The 17,179-nt window shown below is 48.4% G+C and overlaps 1 protein-coding gene across 7 annotated transcripts; it reads left to right on the forward strand.

Annotated features, from left to right (window-relative positions):
- The first annotated feature begins 384 nt into the window (after positions 1 to 384).
- Positions 385 to 2,962, forward strand: LOC100841032 (probable calcium-binding protein CML18). 7 transcript variants are annotated; one of them, XR_001406425.2, is made up of 3 exons: positions 385 to 1,048; positions 1,147 to 1,231; positions 1,389 to 2,962. XR_001406425.2 is itself a non-coding variant. In XM_003568678.4 (2 exons), exons 1-2 carry the CDS (start codon positions 540 to 542, stop codon positions 1,172 to 1,174), a joined length of 537 nt encoding a protein of 178 aa, XP_003568726.2. In that variant the 5' UTR covers positions 386 to 539; the 3' UTR covers positions 1,175 to 1,326. The 7 variants fall into 7 exon arrangements, 2 of the variants coding, with proteins under 2 accessions (XP_003568726.2, XP_010231590.1); XR_002963782.1 differs by having other exon boundaries at positions 2,265 to 2,962; XR_001406426.2 differs by having other exon boundaries at positions 389 to 1,063.
- The last annotated feature ends 14,217 nt before the right edge of the window (positions 2,963 to 17,179 follow it).

Consider the following 17,179-nt stretch of genomic DNA (forward strand, 5'->3'; position numbering starts at 1 on the left):
CGGCGTTGGCTGTTCCATCCGGGCTCAGCGAATCCCCACGCGGTGCCAGACCGCGTGAAGCGCCAGAGACCAATCAATCGCTCTCGCGCCCTCAAATCCGCAACGCAACCTTCCAAACACGGTACCGCTCGCCGGACACCTTTCGTCTCCCGCTCTCAACAACATATTCCGTCCGACGTGTGGGCGTCCACTGCCAACGACCTTCCTCGGACCCACTCTTCAGCTGCGAGAAAACGCCTCGGTGTCAGCCCTCCGCTCTCTTCGCCTTTTCCGCCACGTCGCAGTTCTCCAGCACCCGTCGCTGTTAAAGCGGGCCCGTCTGTGCGTCGATCGCGTCTGGGCCCGCCGGTCGGCCTAGCACGCGCAAGTCGAGTACGAATCCCCGGTGCACGTAGTTCTGACGCTACGTGCCCTCCGCACGTTACTTGGATAAAAAAGCAGCCTTTGGAGGCGAAGAATCGAGCGCACACCAGAGGAAACCGGACGGGAGAGGAACGGAAGGAATTAAAGCCAGCAGCGAACGAGGAGGGTTCACAGCCATGGCGGCGAACGAGGAGGGTTCGCCCGCGGACGCGAAGATCTGCGGCGGGCTGGCGGGGGGGATCCCGATGGCGGAGCTGGAGCAGGTGTTCCGGCGGTACGACGCGAACGGCGACGGCAAGATCTCGGCGGAGGAGCTGGCGTCCGTGCTGCGCGCGCTGGGCGCGGCCCCGGGGCCGGGGGAGGTCGCGCGCATGATGGAGGAGATGGACGCCGACAGGGACGGCTTCGTCGACCTCCGCGAGTTCGCCGCCTTCCACTGCGGCCAGGGCGCCGCCAATCAGGAGCAGGAGGCGGCGTCGGAGGCCGAGCTCAAGGAGGCGTTCCGGATGTACGACGCGGACCGCAACGGGCTCATCTCCGCCCGGGAGCTCCACCGCGTGCTGCGGCAGCTCGGGGACAAGTGCTCCGTCGCCGACTGCTCGCGCATGATCCGCTCCGTCGACGCCGACGGCGACGGCAGCGTCAACTTCGATGAGTTCAAGAAGATGATGGGCGGCGGAGGGAGGTAGGTGCTAGGCCGGTAAGCTAGCAAAAGGGTCGCTGCATGCCTCCTCCAGCGTTTAGTAGTTTAATATTGAATTAAGATTTAATCTGTCAATGTAGTAGCAAGCGGGAGGCTCTTAAGTTCTAAGCGAGCCCGGTTGGAGAAAACTCTGGATTTGATGGTGAAAGGATTAATTATGTAAAGGTATTCTGCTAGAATTGTTGCTCCTATTTGCAATTTGACTAAGGATGATTGTTACAAATTGTTTGCAATGGATTAGGACCTGATTCGAACTAGTTTCTTCACAATGTTCTGAAACTAAATATTTATGTATTTATCTACCGAATAATCTTTGTACTAGACGATCATCTGTACAAAGAACTACAGAACCAACACTTTTGCACTTTTGGGTTGGAGAATCGAGTGAGGGTGGGGACAAGAAAGGAAACAGGAGTAGAAGAGAATGGGATGCCGGAGATGCCGACGACGGGCGACATGGGGAAGAATGGCCTGGCGGCCGGCGGGTAACAGTGTAAATCCATAAAACTGATATTTCTTTTAGCTAAAAATGATCGGTGTAAAACTCTAACCCTTTTGCTGAACGTCAATCTTTGAATATTGCTAGATTCACCCTGTATAGTTTGGTGTTATTTTTTTTTAGCAATTTCACGAGTCATTGACGTTTTACAAGGCTGAAGCAATGGTTTGCAGCGTTGAGGTGTTCGAGCTGTCTAAACCAAAATGCTGTTTCAACCCCACCCCACCCCCCACCAACAACACACACACAAAAAAAAAGAAAATCTGTTTTGGAGGCTCAACGCTATGGACCATGGCGTTGAGCTCCCAATTTTTTTATTGCTTACAAATTCGGTAAGTTTTTTCAACGCTAAGTTATATGACGTAGTCATGTTTAATACCATAGAGGTTAGATTGACCAAAGAGTTCAGATTCGGTTCAATTTTGCAGTAGGGTTATTTTTGGTTGAACTATTAGAAAAGGATTTTTTCTCAAATGTTGAAAATAAAACATTTGTAGCAATATTTAATTTACAAAATCATAACATGTAAAGTAAAGAAAATCAGATCTCTTCAAACTAGATATGCTACACAACAGTAAGAAATAGGATAACCGATCTAATTACATGGCATGATCAACAATAGAGGTATTCAAACCCAACAATACAAAGAGTAGAACATACGACATGGTCCTGCAATAAGCGTGTTGCCTGGTGGTGCAGGAGGTATAATCTGCGGACTATCATGGTTGCTTTTGGCTGTTGGCAGACCATTGTTTTCATGGTCGTCGTTGTTGTTGGCATCACTTGCATTCATGTCAACGAAGATGTCACTGAAGGAAGGCATTCGCGTCAGGAAGCTTCCAAAAAACCTTATTGACTCTCTCCTAGTGTAGGATCTCAATGGTCGCGGTTTTGGAGGCTTGCTCTCTTGAATAGACATGTATGCAGTTGTTGGGGTGGAGAAGACGAAGACACCGTAGTAGATTGTACCTGGAGAGGCTAGGTGTGGAGGCACAGACATTAGAGTTACAGTTTTGATGTGGTGGATCACCTTATTATAAAGTCGTCTTAATGGTCATTTGATGATGAGAAGACCGGATGGGGCAACTAGCGATACTACATACTACTCTGATTGTACTCAATCTATCATGAGAACAACTATCAAAGAGTTCTTCTGGTTCTGGGTATAACACTTGGCCACAAGACGAGCCTTGTACTTTTCGATCATACCCTTAGGTTTATGCTTTTTCTTGAACACCCACTTACATCATATAGGTTTTCATCTAGGCAACCTTGTTGGGATGGGATGAATAGGGTGGCATCTTCTCATGAATAATTTCATGTTTCTCACAGAAAAAAGAGAACTTGAATATTACTCTCCACCAGATTAGACTAAACACTTTTGATTTTCTTTTCCAGTTGATTCTTGACTTTAGCTTTATAGCTTTATAGATCTTAAAATAATGTAATGCTTCATGCCTTGATTTTAGTAGATACACATCTTTTCACCTTTAGTTAACACACCCTTTATCTCACAAATGTCGGTATGTATGAGATCTAGAGGTGCCAAGTTTTTCTTCTCCACGGCCTTGTGAGGCTTGCGAGGTTACTTACTCGTGCACACAAGTTTGACATATTGAGCCTTTAGCCATGATGATTTACATAAGTAAACTCAAATTTGCTAACTGCCTCATGCAACCAGAATCAATGTGACAAAGTCAAGAATGCCAAACATTAAACTCCTCGTTACATTAATTTGATAGGGAAATACGGAATATATCTTTACACTTAGGAACTCATTATCACAAGAAAGAATTTGCACAGACCAAAAATAACAAGAAAAAGGGGAAGAAAAGAAAGGCTACATGGGTGACGTGGTTATGACTAACCACGTACTCGACTTGAGTATACCCGGTATAACCTAGCTGGGAGCCCACAAGGAAGCCTACCTCGACTCCAAGAGTCTACATGCCAAATCTTGCGACTCAAGACAAGGAAAGTTAATTAGAGTATATCTCCTCATTGTAACCGACTTGAACTCTACCTGAGATCTGAGTTCCTACATATATAAAGGACCAGGAGGGGGAGCCAAGGGGACACCTCCAACTTAGATACAAGTCGTCTAGACGCACTTGACGACTCGGTGCCTCTAGACTCTGCGGCACCCCATTGTAATTGACTCATCAATACAGATCCGACAAGCAGGACGTAGGGGTATTACCTCATCGAGGGCCCTGAACCTGGGTAAATCGTGTCCCCTGTGTCCTTGTTAGCCGACGAGTTCGCCAACACACACTCCTCTTTCCTTGATACAAGTCCATCATCAATATGGAGATTGTCAAAGTTACATTTTCGTCATTAGCACCGTCTGTGGTAAGAACGTGTGTTGGAAACACGACCTCGGCGGTTCCAGATCCAGCAGAACCATCATTGACTCAGGCGGAGTCGACGATCCTCGAGTCTTCTGCCGCTCGCCTTCAGTCCAACCCTGCAGTCTTGGACAAGCTTGATGCCTGCTTGGACTTCATATTCGGCGAGTTCTACGTCCGATCCGGTATCCTTCGATTACCGTGTCCGACTCCTTCAACTCCGGAAGAATTGCTTCTCTTTTCTCTTTCAGAGAAAGACCCGCTGGCAAGCTCGTCGGAGCTACTCAAAGAGGCAGAGCGAGTCCCCTCTTGGACCTGCTCTGATTTTAAAGACGATCCATCCTCACGTGCGGACAACCCCGTCCCTAGCGACGCTGGCGACCGCCCAGAACAAGGGAGTTGCCATGACAACCTCACCTCGCCGGGTTCACCCAACGAAACAGAGCAGGTTTCCCTAGGAACCTCCTCTGACTCCGACAGCAATCCACCCCAGTCTGCAGAAAGCCCCGTCCTAGGTGACGCCGGCAACTCCTAAGAGCGGGAAGGCTGCCATAGCAGATGCGATCTTGCGCCCGAGTGCGCCATCGCTCAAGTCTTCATGACAAATCCCGCCGCCCCAAAGCAGACTCCTCTGGTCGCGAGTGCAGCCGCAGGTCTACCGGCTGGATATTCTGCGACAGAGAAAGCTCGAGTCCAGGCAGCCCTTGAGTCGGGAATCCTCATGAAGGATCCCACTACCGCTGAGTTGCAATTATATGCTAACTCACTTGCCAGGGCTCAGCGTGACCTGAACAAAGATGTTGGGGGGATGACCCCAGGTAGGGTCATGACGACACACATTAGCCGAGATGACGAAGGCAAGGCCGGCACAGGCAAGTACGCTGGCATCCTTAAGCCGCATTACTAACAGGCCGGCATACCAAGGATATGCCGGCACATCTATCTTGTCTTATATGGTTGCAGGATAGGCACCCGAAGGGAACCGAGCGGCGTGGCCGGCGGGCCCGTAGAAGATAAGGTTAGCCTTTGGCCCACATATCAGTGTGACATTGGCGGCCCATAAATAGGTGCACCACCCCTCCCAGGAGAGGGGTCCTTGAGTTAGACATCTAGAGTTTTCCCCTTCTTCTTCTTCCTCAAGAAACAGGTCAAGGAGCTTTGTTGTAATCGCCGATATCTCGGGAAATACCACAAAGCAGGAGTAGGAGTAAACCTCAACAAGAGGGCTCCAAACTTGGGTAAACCGTGTGTGTGTTCTTGTGTCGTGCGTGGTTCTAATCACGTCCTCCCTCCTCCGGTTCCTCCTTCGTCCATCGGCCCCAACATAAGCCATCCTATAGCATCTGCCGTGACACCACCATGACAGTTGGCGCCCACCGTGAGGCCAGCAGCGGCGCTGGCTGGAGTTTTTATCCAGACGGGAAGCTTCCTCGTCACCGGAGAGCGCGTGGTCTCCGGTTTGGTCCAGAGATTCGCCTCTCTGAGCTTCATCGACAACAACGCGGGCTACTTCGACAACGCGCCGCTTCCCTGCGCAGGCCGCTTCATCAACTTCGGCATGCATGAGGTTTATGTCGACATTGACAATCCTTGCAGGTACCCCGAGCAGGTGGTGGTGGCCAAAGATCCCCCCTCCGTCTGCACGGTTCGCGGCCGTCATGTCGACTGCCCCGCTGACCGTGTGGAGGTCATGGTGATGGCTCACGGCGGCGATGCTGGCAAGGGCGCTGTAGAAAGTGGCGCGCTCCCAAGCAAATCCGGCAGAACAGCGAAGTTCCCCATTTAGAAGCCGGAGAACATCGCTGCTCAGGCCGGCACGTCCGCTGTGCCGGCACAGCCGACTCAACTACAGGCCGCCATGGAACGGCTGACTGCGCCGGTGGCATCGAATGCTAACCCGGCACAGCTGCAGGCTGAGTTGGAGTTGGAGCAGCAGAAACTGCTGCAAGAAGCTGTCGACGTGGCTCGCGCTCGGCAAGAGCTTGATATTTCGCTCCGTGAGTATAATAAAGCTCATGGTCTTAATTCTACTGCATTGCCTAACCCTAGCCGAGTTGGGGAAGTGCGTAATCATGGCAGGAACCTGAATGCCGAGATAGCTAGGGATGGTAGGGCAATACCCGCCGTGTCAGCAAGTTTTGCCTCAGCACTGAAGCCAAAATACAGCACCCTTGTTAAGAATCTCAGAGCCACCGAGGCTGCAGCCGAAGAATTGCCAAATCTCACGGGAGAAGCGCTTCGACTGCAGCAGCTGCGTGTGAAGGAGTTGCTTCGCACGGCTAATGAGCAGAATGAGGCGTACATGAGGTTGCACGGCAAGCCCGGCGCATCTCAAATCATTCACTCGGCCGCGGGCGCTGATGGCTGGGTTGACAAGCAAGCGTCTTCGCCTGGTGGCAAGCGCGACAAGAGTGTCAACTCAGGCCGAGACAAGCGGTTAGAGCGTTATGATCCGGCCCTGGCCGAGAAGCAAATGGTCAGGAGAGTTGAAGACGGCCAAAGTGGTCTGCGTCTCGGCAACAATCGCAGAGATCCACAAGAGCGCCGCTCGGCTGGTCATGGACACCTGCAGGTCAGCAGGGTGTCGGGCGCAACCCCCTATATCGAGGTCAAGATCGCCGGCAGGACCGTTACGATGACGGGTACTCGGCCATGGGAGATGAAGGCTATCTTAGGCGAGAACGCGACAATGTCGGCCCACTCGGAGCCCGAGTGGGGAACAGGCAAGTGTCGCCGCTGGATGCCCGACATCGGCTCGATAGAATATATCTGTCGGAGCTTCTAGAAGAACAAGGCCCTCCGGGACCGCGCTGTTTCGCGCACCGGATCATGAGAGAGACACCAGCCCAGGGTTTCCAGCTGCCCAGGTGTATGAGAACATATGACGGCAGCACGAAGCCGGAAGATTGGCTGGAAGACTATGTCACCGCAGTGCATGTGGCAGGCGGCAATCGCAGATGGGTTGTACGTTATGTACCCTAGATGCTGGTAGGACCAGCCAGGATCTAGCTGAACAACCTGCCGGAAGGCAGCATCAATTGCTGGATAGACTTTGATGAGGCTTTTGTCAGCAATTTCACCAGCACCTACAAGAGGCCTAACCGCCTGCAGCAGCTATCCATGTGCAAGCAAAGGGACAATGAGACCGACCGGGATTACCTCACAAGATGGAACAACCTCCGCAATTCCTGTGAAGGGATAGTGGAGTCGCAGGCCATAGCGTGGTTTGCTCAAGGGTGCAGGCATGGCAGCATGTTGTGGCAAAAGCTGCAAAGAGAAATGCCGGCCACTCTGTCCGAGATGATCAAAATCGCCGACATGTATGCGTTGGGTGATCCGACTCAGCCATCGCTAATGCCGGCAGAACCGCAAAGAGAAAATCAACATATAATCCTGCCAAATGATCATCAAGATCACTGCAAAAAGAGAAGGGACGACATGCCGGATTACCGATATGGGCCAACTCATGTCGCAGCTATTCAGGATCAACCTGATGCCTCCAGCCAACGTCAGAAGACTGGAAATCAACAGTGGGCCAAGAAGGGAGAGCAAAAGAAGCCCTGGCAAGATAAGCAGAAGTACATGTTCGAGATGATGCTTGATCAGTCTTGTTGTTTTCACACGACTAATCCCAGCAAACCGGCAAATCACACAACCCGGTAATGCAGCTGGATGTAGCAGGCCGAGAAGGGTGAAGCAAGTCGGCTGCCCCGTCCCCCGCCACTCACAGGCGCCAATGCTCAAATCCAGGGACTCCCTCCGGTGAACAATGCTGTCAATCAGGTGGAAGACCAAGGCATCCTGGAATATGCCGGAAGAAATGAGTACAAGGAGCATCACCAGAGCTACATGATCTTCATCACGGAGCCGACCGACAAGCAGAGCCAGCGCAGGCGGGAGATGGAAGTCAATGCTGTTATGCTGGCGGTGTCGAAGTTTATGTACTGGTCGGAACAGGAGCTCAGCTGGAATCGGGCGGATCATCCCAAGGTCATGCCGAATCCTGGTGGTTATGCTCTGGTGGTTGATCCGACACTCATTGGGCCTGACATTAATGTCAAGTTCACTCGGGTTCTCATTGATAAGGGGAGCAGCATAAACATCATGTACTGGAACACGATGCTCAAGCTCGGCATTACGGATAACATGCTTGAGCCTAGCCGGACTACCTTTCATGGTATCGTGCCAGGAGTGTCTTGTGCCCCGGTAAGCAAGATCCGAGTTGACGTCTTATTCGGCACCAGAGAGAACTGCCGAACCGAGAAACTTGGTGTTCGAAGTGGTGGAACTCAGCAGTCCGTACCATGCACTGCTTGGCAGACCGGCATTGGCCAAATTCATGACGACTACCCACATTTGCTATCTGAAGATGAAGATGCCGGGACCAAATGGTACCATAATCATTATCGGCAACTACAAGCGTTCGATGGAGTGCGCGGCGGCAGGATCTCCTCTAGCCGAGTCACTGGTTATAGCGGGCGAGAAGACGAAGATTGGCCTGCCGGCTATGACCAATCCCCATGGAAGTGTGGCTTTTCAGGCAGCCAAGGAGACGAAGAAGATCCCGGTCGATAGTGAGTTCCCGGACTACACCGTCATGATTGGTGCCGGCCTGAACGAGAAATAGGAATGCGAGCTCACTAGCTTCCTTCATGAGAATCGGGACATCTTTGCATGGTCAAATCAAGACCTGCCGGGTGTGCCGAGGGAGTTGGCTGAGCACTCATTGCATGTCAGGCCAGACGCAAGACCGGTGAAGCAGCCCATTCGACGCTTCGCCGATGACAGAAGGAAGATCATATCAGAAGAGATATCCCGACTTTTAGCTACCGGCTTTATCATGGAAGTGTTGCATCCTGACTGGCTGGCAAACCCGGTCATGGTTGAGAAGAAGAATGACGACCCAACTGCTGCTAAGGTGTGGCGTATGTGTATCACTACACCAGCCTGAACAAGGCATGTCCCAAAGATCCTTTTCCATTACCTCGGATCAATCAAGTGATCGACTCCACTGCCGGGTGTGAGTTGCTGTCTTTTGTAGACGCGTACTCTGATTTCACCAGATGCCGCTGAACCCTAATGATCAAATAAAGACATCCTTTATCACCCCGTTTGGGGCTTATTGCCATTGCACTATGCTGTTTTGTTTGAGAAATGCAGGCGCTACTTATCAAAGATGCATGCAGAAATGCTTGCACAACCAACTCGGCAAAAATGTGCAAGTATATGTCGATGATGTCATCATAAAAACTAGAGAAAGCGCCATGCTGCTGGATGATATCCGGGAAACATTCGCAAATCTGAGGAGATTCGAATGAAGCTAAACCCGGCCAAATGCACATTCGGTGTGTCGGTAGGGAAGCTACTCGGGTTCCTGGTATCGAGCCAAGGTATAGAAACGAACCATGTAAAAGTCGCCGCCATAGAGAGAATGAAACTGCCAAAATGTCTCAAAAATGTGCAGAAATTCACTAGATGCTTAGCATTATTAAGTCGTTTCGTTAGTCGGCTGGGTGAAAAGGCAATGCCCTTATACCAGTTGATGAAGAAAACCGACAAATTTGTGTGGACACAACAGGCAGAAGTGGCCTTCCAAGAACTAAAAAAGATGATTGCTACGGCACCGATATTAGCCTCGCCAATGGCGCAAGAGCCGATGTTGTTATATTTAGCAGCAACAAACCGAGTTGTCAGCGCCGTCACAGTGGTGGAGAGAGATGAAGACGACAAGTCGGTGCAAAGGCCGGTATATTATCTAAGCGAGGTGTTATCCTCGTCTAAATAGAATTATCCCCACTACCAAAAGATGGCGTACGGCGTTTATATGGCAGTAAAGAAGCTGAAGCATTATTTTGATGCACATTAGATCCGGGTCATATGTGAAGCACCCATCTCGGAAATCATGAGCAACAAAGATGCAAGCGGCCGGATAGCTAAATGGGCTATTGAGTTAGCACCCTACACGCTGCAGTACGACGGGATGCACTAAAGTCTCAGGCACTGGTGGATTTCCTGGTGGATTGGGCCGAGATGGAATATGAACCGCCACCACCTGAAACTAGTTACTGGAAGATGCATTTTGATGGCTCCAAAATGAAAAGTGGGCTTGGTGCCGGCATAGTTCTCACTTCGTCCAAGCGCGACCAACTTAAATATGCGTTGCAAATTCATTTTGCAGCATCCAACAATGTCTCCGAGTATGAGGCACTTGTTCACAGACTGAAGATGGTAAAAGAGATTGGAGTTCGCCGGATTCAATGCTTCGGTGATTCTGACTTAGTAGTCCAGCAAGCCTCTGGCAATTGGGATGCATTGGATGCTAATATGGCGCTATACCGCATTCATGTTTAGAAGATTAGCTGCCACTTCGAAGGGTGCGAATTTCATCATATACCGCGGGCGGAGAACGAGGCAGCCGACACTCTGCCGAAGCTCGGATCAACGCGACAGGCCATCCTGGCTGGTGTGGCATTGGAACATTTACGCAAGCCATCCATCAAGCCGTGACCCGAATCGGAGTCAATATTTATTCTGGCAAACTCAGAAGATGGCGTCACTCCAATGGACATTGACAGCGGCAGTGGTTCTGGTAACCCGGGGACTGAGCGCACTAACTCGGCTGAATGGCGGTTGAGCCAATGGAGATAGTCGAACCAGTTTTTGTCACTCGTCCTGTGCCAGCTTGGGTGCAGCCGATAATGTCCTACCTCAAGGATGGGAGTCTCCTGGAAGAGGAAGTGTCGGCAAAACAAATTCAGAGAAGGACAAAGGCATACACTATTGTCAATAATGAGCTATATAAGAGAAGTGTCACTAACGTCTTGCAACGCTGCATTGAGCCGAAAGAATGACAAGAAATACTCCGAAATATTCATCAGGGGGATTGTGGCCATCATGCATCCTCAAGAACATTGGTGGGCAAGGCATTCCGCCACGGCTTCTACTGGCCGAGTGCGCTACAGGAAGCAGAAGACATGGTCAGGAAATGCAACGATTGCCAGAGGTATGCCAGCAAACTTCATATTGTGAGATCGAGATAGGCAATCAGAGGGGGGGGGGGGGGTGAATGATTGCGCGGAAGCAAATTAAAACTTTTTCCGAAAGTTCAACCCTAAATCACCTTTCTGTCCGTGATAGTAAAACAGCGCTAACTTTTGATTGGATGAATCAGAAAATACGTACGAGTATGCAAAAGAAAGGTATTGAAATTATCTAACAAACTCAAGAAGAATCAGCTCAATCAGACGTACCAATCAAAAGATAGGATCAAAACAGTAACAGCTGACAGAAAGTTACGAGAATTAATATATAATCGATTTCGAGGAATAACAAGAAAGATGAAGTAATCGCGATCTTTCCTTGATCTCGTGATAAACCTGCAGCAAAGTATTATGAACTCGTGATAAATCTGCACCAAAGTGTTAGAAAGATCTAACACGAATAATCCACGAAGATCCGAAAAGAACAAAGAGTCCAAATCCAACACGAACTCGTCTGTCCCGGTCGTTATTCTGCCCGTGGGGCCCACAGACGACCTCAGATTGAGATGACTCCAAAAACAAAGTTGTTCGTCTCGACGACGCGCACAACTTTCATGTGGACCACTTTTCCATCGGATGCTATCTTGATGACACTACTGTTTAATCTTTAAACAGCTCTCATCCAGCCACGGCTGGACCTACATGTCTTCACGTCGATGCCACTTCATGCCATCAACTCTTCTTGTGATGTCTTCAAATCTCGACCGTCACGTGTCGAATATCTCCAATACCGTACATCTCCGGTATAAACAACGTACGACAAACCGGTGCCCCCCAGATCATCGTAGCCTTCACTTTCATTGTTTCTTCGCACGAACGTCCCGCATGACCTTGATCCTCGACCTCAACTTCTCGCAAGCTTCGTCCGTCGATCCCGTCATCGGCCACGTTCCTCTAGCTTCGGCAACACCTGAAAGCGAACACACAAATAATCAGTACGAACACAAGTCCACGACTTGACTCAGGGTAAGTTTCACACAACTCACGCCATGTTTTCACATAAGAAACTAATGGATCACCACACCACTAGCAAAGCACTAAGTCCAAATAAGATACAAGTCATCATATAAGTATCCATATTATCTAATGTATCCACATCAATGTTTCACCTAAAACACTTGCCAAATGTTACACATCACATGTGATTTCACAATCTACCCCTTGATGAAAATATTGGCAACATCTCCTTAACACTAGACATTGAACATTGATTGGCACACACATTCACTTAACTCTCAGATTTTCAAAGTTTTGCAAAGAAAACGAAAAACATCAAAATGTTGGAGAAACACCAAAATATTGGTAAAATAGGGTATGTATATGTGTTGAAATATCTCTCCCTTTGACAATGAATTTTATCAAAACCACACAGAAATATTTCCCGTTCAAAAAAAAATGTTTCTTTAAACTAAAAACGATTTTTTTTGTTTATTTTGTCATATTTCATTTTTCTTTGTTGTAATGAGCATTATGATGAACATGATAATTGTGCATCCAAGTCATGTACAAAGTAGTTATAGTCGACATGTATATAAGTATGATGTACTCTACACATGACTACAAATCAAGTATTGTTACGATTTATTGCAAAACATGGTCTCTCCTGTCAACTACATGAATACTTGAATACAAAATAACTTGCAGCACATTACATTAAACAAAGCAATTTATAAAACCATAATATTTATTTTCATTGAATTTATATGCCAAGTAAATTCAACTTTGTCAAGTCTATATTTAAAACACCATGCCAAGCCTATGTCCAAAGTGCAATGATTAACAATCAGAAGCTTAAGGCAAATGGTAAGCAATCAGAAGCTTAAGACAAAGGTTTCAATAAACACAGCAACTTCCAAGTTCATACCAAAGTGCAATGGTAAGCAGTCTCGTGAAGATGTAGTGCGACATTGGCATATTTATTTAGTAAAAATTCCTTAACACCACGTGTCTTTGTATATTTGGAACCTTGATATCATTATATTTTCATCATTGCTAGTAATTAAGTATCCAAGACCAAAATAGCTAACAAAGTTTAACCACGACAAGATTTGGTTCAAGTTATCATTCGTATTAGAAGTCATGTGACAGACTACTTCATACGGGCATACATATAAAATGACAATGTCCTCAAAACATAAATGTGATTGCAAAAATGTCATTTCAGGATGGAATACAATGCTCATTACTTTTTCAACTTTTTTATTTATTGAAGATAAAAGATCGAAAAAGATGCAACTGAAAAGATATTTTACATATCGTACAAGAAGAACACACTCCCCCTCAAACCATCCAGTATGGTTTGATTACTCCAAGTTCACTCAGAAGAAAAGCAAACCGAGAAGAATCCAATGGTTTAGTAAAAATGTCTGCCAATTGACGTTCAGTATCTATAAAGTTGAGCACAACATTTTCTTTTTCAACATGATCGCTAAGAAAATGATATCTTATATCTATATGCTTAGTTCTAGAATGTTGCTCCGGGTTTTTAGCAATACATATAGCACTAGTGTTATCACAATAAAGTGGTACACTTTCTAAATTAACCCCATAATCTTTCATTGTAGCTATTATCCATAAAATCTGTGAGCAACAGCAAGCAGCAGCTACAAATTCACTTTCAGCAATAGATTGTGCAACAGAACTGTCGATTCACGGTGCTCCGACACCGGGGGCGTGCATCACGGCCCCCTTTTAGGTTCGGTAGGGGCGTCGTGGTTCGGCCTGGCGATCGCCGGCTCGGCCGATGAGGCCCTGCGGGGGCGACGAAATGAAGTACTAGAAGTGCGCGCTAATCAACGAGCGGATACACGCACGTTTTTTACCTAGGTTCAGGCCACCCGGAGGTGTAAAACCCTACGTCCTGCTTGTCTGAGCTGATATTGGTTGTGAATCAAACATCTACAGGTTGTCAGGTAAGTTCCCGGGTACTATCTCCCTTTGGCTAGGTACTCCTTACTATTCTGTGCTAATGCTAGAGACTAACTGTCGGCTGATCGAACTCAACCGTCTACTGGAACCAACTGAGATTCCAACGGAACCAACCAACCCTTTGACCGTTGGTGGGGGTCCTCCTTTTATACTCAAGGGAATGCCACAGGTGCCACGGTGCATGGGCTACAAGTGTCGAGCGGGGAGGCATACAACTCCCCCCCGGTGAGCTGGTGGCGCGCATGGACGCCACCTCCGCCACTAGGGGTCTAAAACCCTAGGGTAGGATTGGACAGCCACTGTTCTCTTGATCGGACAGGTAACGCCCCGTCGGTCGGCTCATTTAATGAGCCGTGCGCCTTACTCCTTGCCCTGGTGGGGCCGCACACCCCACGCCCGCCATGTGCACGCGTGGCGCTGTTGATCTGCCTACTGGGCCCCACGTTTGAGGCGGGGGCATGCGCTTGGGAACCCCCTGTCCCGGCAAGTCGCTCTCCGGGAAGCGCCCGGGCCCATCGCCTCCGGAAACCTCCCCCCGGGAAGCGGCTTCCCAGGAGGTGCCCAGGTGGGAATATTCCCCGAAGCCCCGCTAGCCCTTCCGGGCTGGTAGCTTGCCGGGCTACTCGTAGACGCTGCTCGGGACGAAACCTTCCCGGGAACTCGGGGACGGGGCCCATGTGTCGTGCAGCGGTGGTACCCCAGGTGCCACTGGTGCGACAAGAACTTTGTTTCTTAGAAGACCAAAGTACTAAAGAGTCACCCAAAAATAAGCATGCACCAGATGTACTGTTTCTATCAATCCTACAACCTCCAAAATCAGCATTCCGAAAATGCACGCAATGTAATACTACAGGAAGTAGAAAGCCAAATGCCAAAAGATTGGGTGCCATGTAGATACCTGAAAATCCTTTTGACAACTTGTAGATGTGATGCTCGTGGGGAAGTTTCAAACCTAGCCTTGTTGCGAAAAATAACATAATACCCAACGTGCACCAATAAGGGTATGACCTCTAAAAATATTTTCTCACCCTGAACATATGTTCCCGCATTACGAATAAGAGGACTTTCGCCACAACAGTAGAGGTACAAGCATCTCCATAAATTATACTTTCAACCCGAGATGCACGTGTGAGGGAGGAAAACCAATTTTTATCACCGGTCATGTGACGAGAACAACCGGAATCCACTAGCCATATGTTTCCCTTCCTCAAGGGAAGTGCCTACAAACAACAAACACATGCCGAGATCTCCATACTGGGTTTAGATAAAAAACTTTTAGGTATCCAGTACTGAGATACACGATGAGTAGGCAACGCACGAGTTTCCTTATACATTGGAATAGATTGTATGTGTCTTGTGCAAGTTGAAACGGAAGGTGAAACATTCACCCTAGGCACATAACTGCCGGAGCATGGTCTCCGGCACCGGGGATGCCGAGCATCCCCTTTTTGGTTCGGTGGAGGGCGAGGTGATCTCTTCGGCGATCGCCGGCGTGGCGATAGACACGAAGTGTAGACACACGAGTTTTTACCTAGGTTCGGGCCACCCGGAGGTGTAATACCCTACGTCCTGCTTTGAGTTGTATTTCTTAGTAAGGTTGTTACAGGTTGCCGGGGAGTTCCTGGGCTTTGCTACTTGTCCCTCTAAGGGCTAGGCTACTTGGGTGAATGCTGAACTGAATAGAGCTGATTCCTACTGAGGTCCAACCGAGCTGAACCCTTTCATCGGTGGCATTGGTCCTCCTTTTATAGACAAGGGGATACCACAGGTGCCAATGCATGCAGCGCGACATGTCCCCTAGAGGCGTGTCGCAGCCACACATAATACATTTTTGTTCATCCACGCTGGATGCCATGCAGCGCCCGGTCCACTGTACACGGTAGAAAAAATAGTTTGTAGGGTAGTCGCTCTAGCCTTGCTAAGCAAGCCTAGGCCTGCTGATAAGACTCCTTTCGGTGCATTAAATGCACTGCGCCCGCCGTCTTGTCCTGTCATGAAGCGACTGCCCCTTACTAGGGTTCGATCTTTGTGCTTACAGTGCTAGTTCTTGGATCGACTCGCTAGCACACACAGTTTCAAGGTGTAATATCAAGATACAAAGGTCAAAAGTATATTACATCGCATTGATCCAGAACTTACATATTGCATAACCTCGTGGGTTAGCTCAGAAGAAGATAAAATCTTGCAGCGGAAAGCAGAAGATGTAGGAGTCTCATAACAACCCCACAGTCGAAACATGTTGGAATGTAAACTCGTAGCTCTACAATTCGTACCTCACTCTTCACCTGGTTCACCTGCAACATTTAAACGTTGCAACCACTAGAGGGTCAATACATTGAATGTATTGGCAAGTTCACAAAATGGTTATAACAGATGCTGTCAAGTATATGCAGTATTTGGCAAGGTAGGGTTTGGCTAATTGCATAAAAGCATCAGTATAACATCCTATCATTTTATTAAATAGTTTTATCACTATTGGACACGGGGTAGAAACACCCATGCTCCTATTAACCCAGAGCACATTGAGTAGATACATCAAGTGCCCCTACCCTGTTCAAACCATTCATTTTATTTAAGAAATTGGAATGAGTGAGACCTTCCGTACAGCATCCATATCTAGTTGCTCATAATTGTCAGTAACCGGGGACACGGCTAAGTACTTAGTTTGACACTCTCGAGAGGTTGTACACATTCCCCACAGAAATCGACGTGTTAATCCCTTGCTGTCCTCAGGGTAGAGTAGCGACGGCATCGATTACAGGAATTTTCAGACCATAATCACCCAGACCACCTGAGAGACCTACGTTCCCACCTACACGGTTACATCTGCACAATCCCTCGGATCCAGGATCATATGTCTTACATCCATCCTAGCAGAGCCCATATTACCATGTGGTTGTACTGGAATCTACTAAACAGGAAAACTAGTCCAGTCTCGGATACCCTAGGTGGCATTCCACATTTGCGACGCAAGCACTCCCTGAATCCACGGAAGAGACGTCCATGGACGATCCATCTCCGAATCCACGGAGACTCGACTCAGAGGGACCCATAGAAATGGACCTGACGTCGCATAACATCTCAAAGTCTCAAAGTAGTCCACCCAGGATGGTTCGTTGGGGTTGTTTTGCCAAGTATCCAAAATTACTCCTCAATGACGATGATAACATATTGTAATAATATCACCCTCGAATACTAACATAGCATAGCATTTTCACTACCTACGTTGGCGATTGGTGGTAAGGGCATGGCAGGGGTATCCTATACTACTAGGAGATTCATAGCTAGCATAGGTACA

This window comes from Brachypodium distachyon, chromosome 2 (genome assembly GCF_000005505.3).
Source record: "Brachypodium distachyon strain Bd21 chromosome 2, Brachypodium_distachyon_v3.0, whole genome shotgun sequence".
Lineage (NCBI taxonomy): Eukaryota > Viridiplantae > Streptophyta > Magnoliopsida > Poales > Poaceae > Brachypodium > Brachypodium distachyon.

What these genes read in the sequence shown, in the direction of transcription:
- LOC100841032 (XM_003568678.4), top strand. Translation starts at nt 540, where the DNA reads ATGGCGGCGAACGAGGAGGGTTCGCCCGCGGACGCGAAGATCTGCGGC. An exon ending in ATGATGGGCGGCGGAGGGAG is followed by an intron (nt 1,049 to 1,146) that starts GTAGGTGCTAGG and finishes CTGTCAATGTAG; the next exon opens with TAGCAAGCGGGAGGCTCTTA.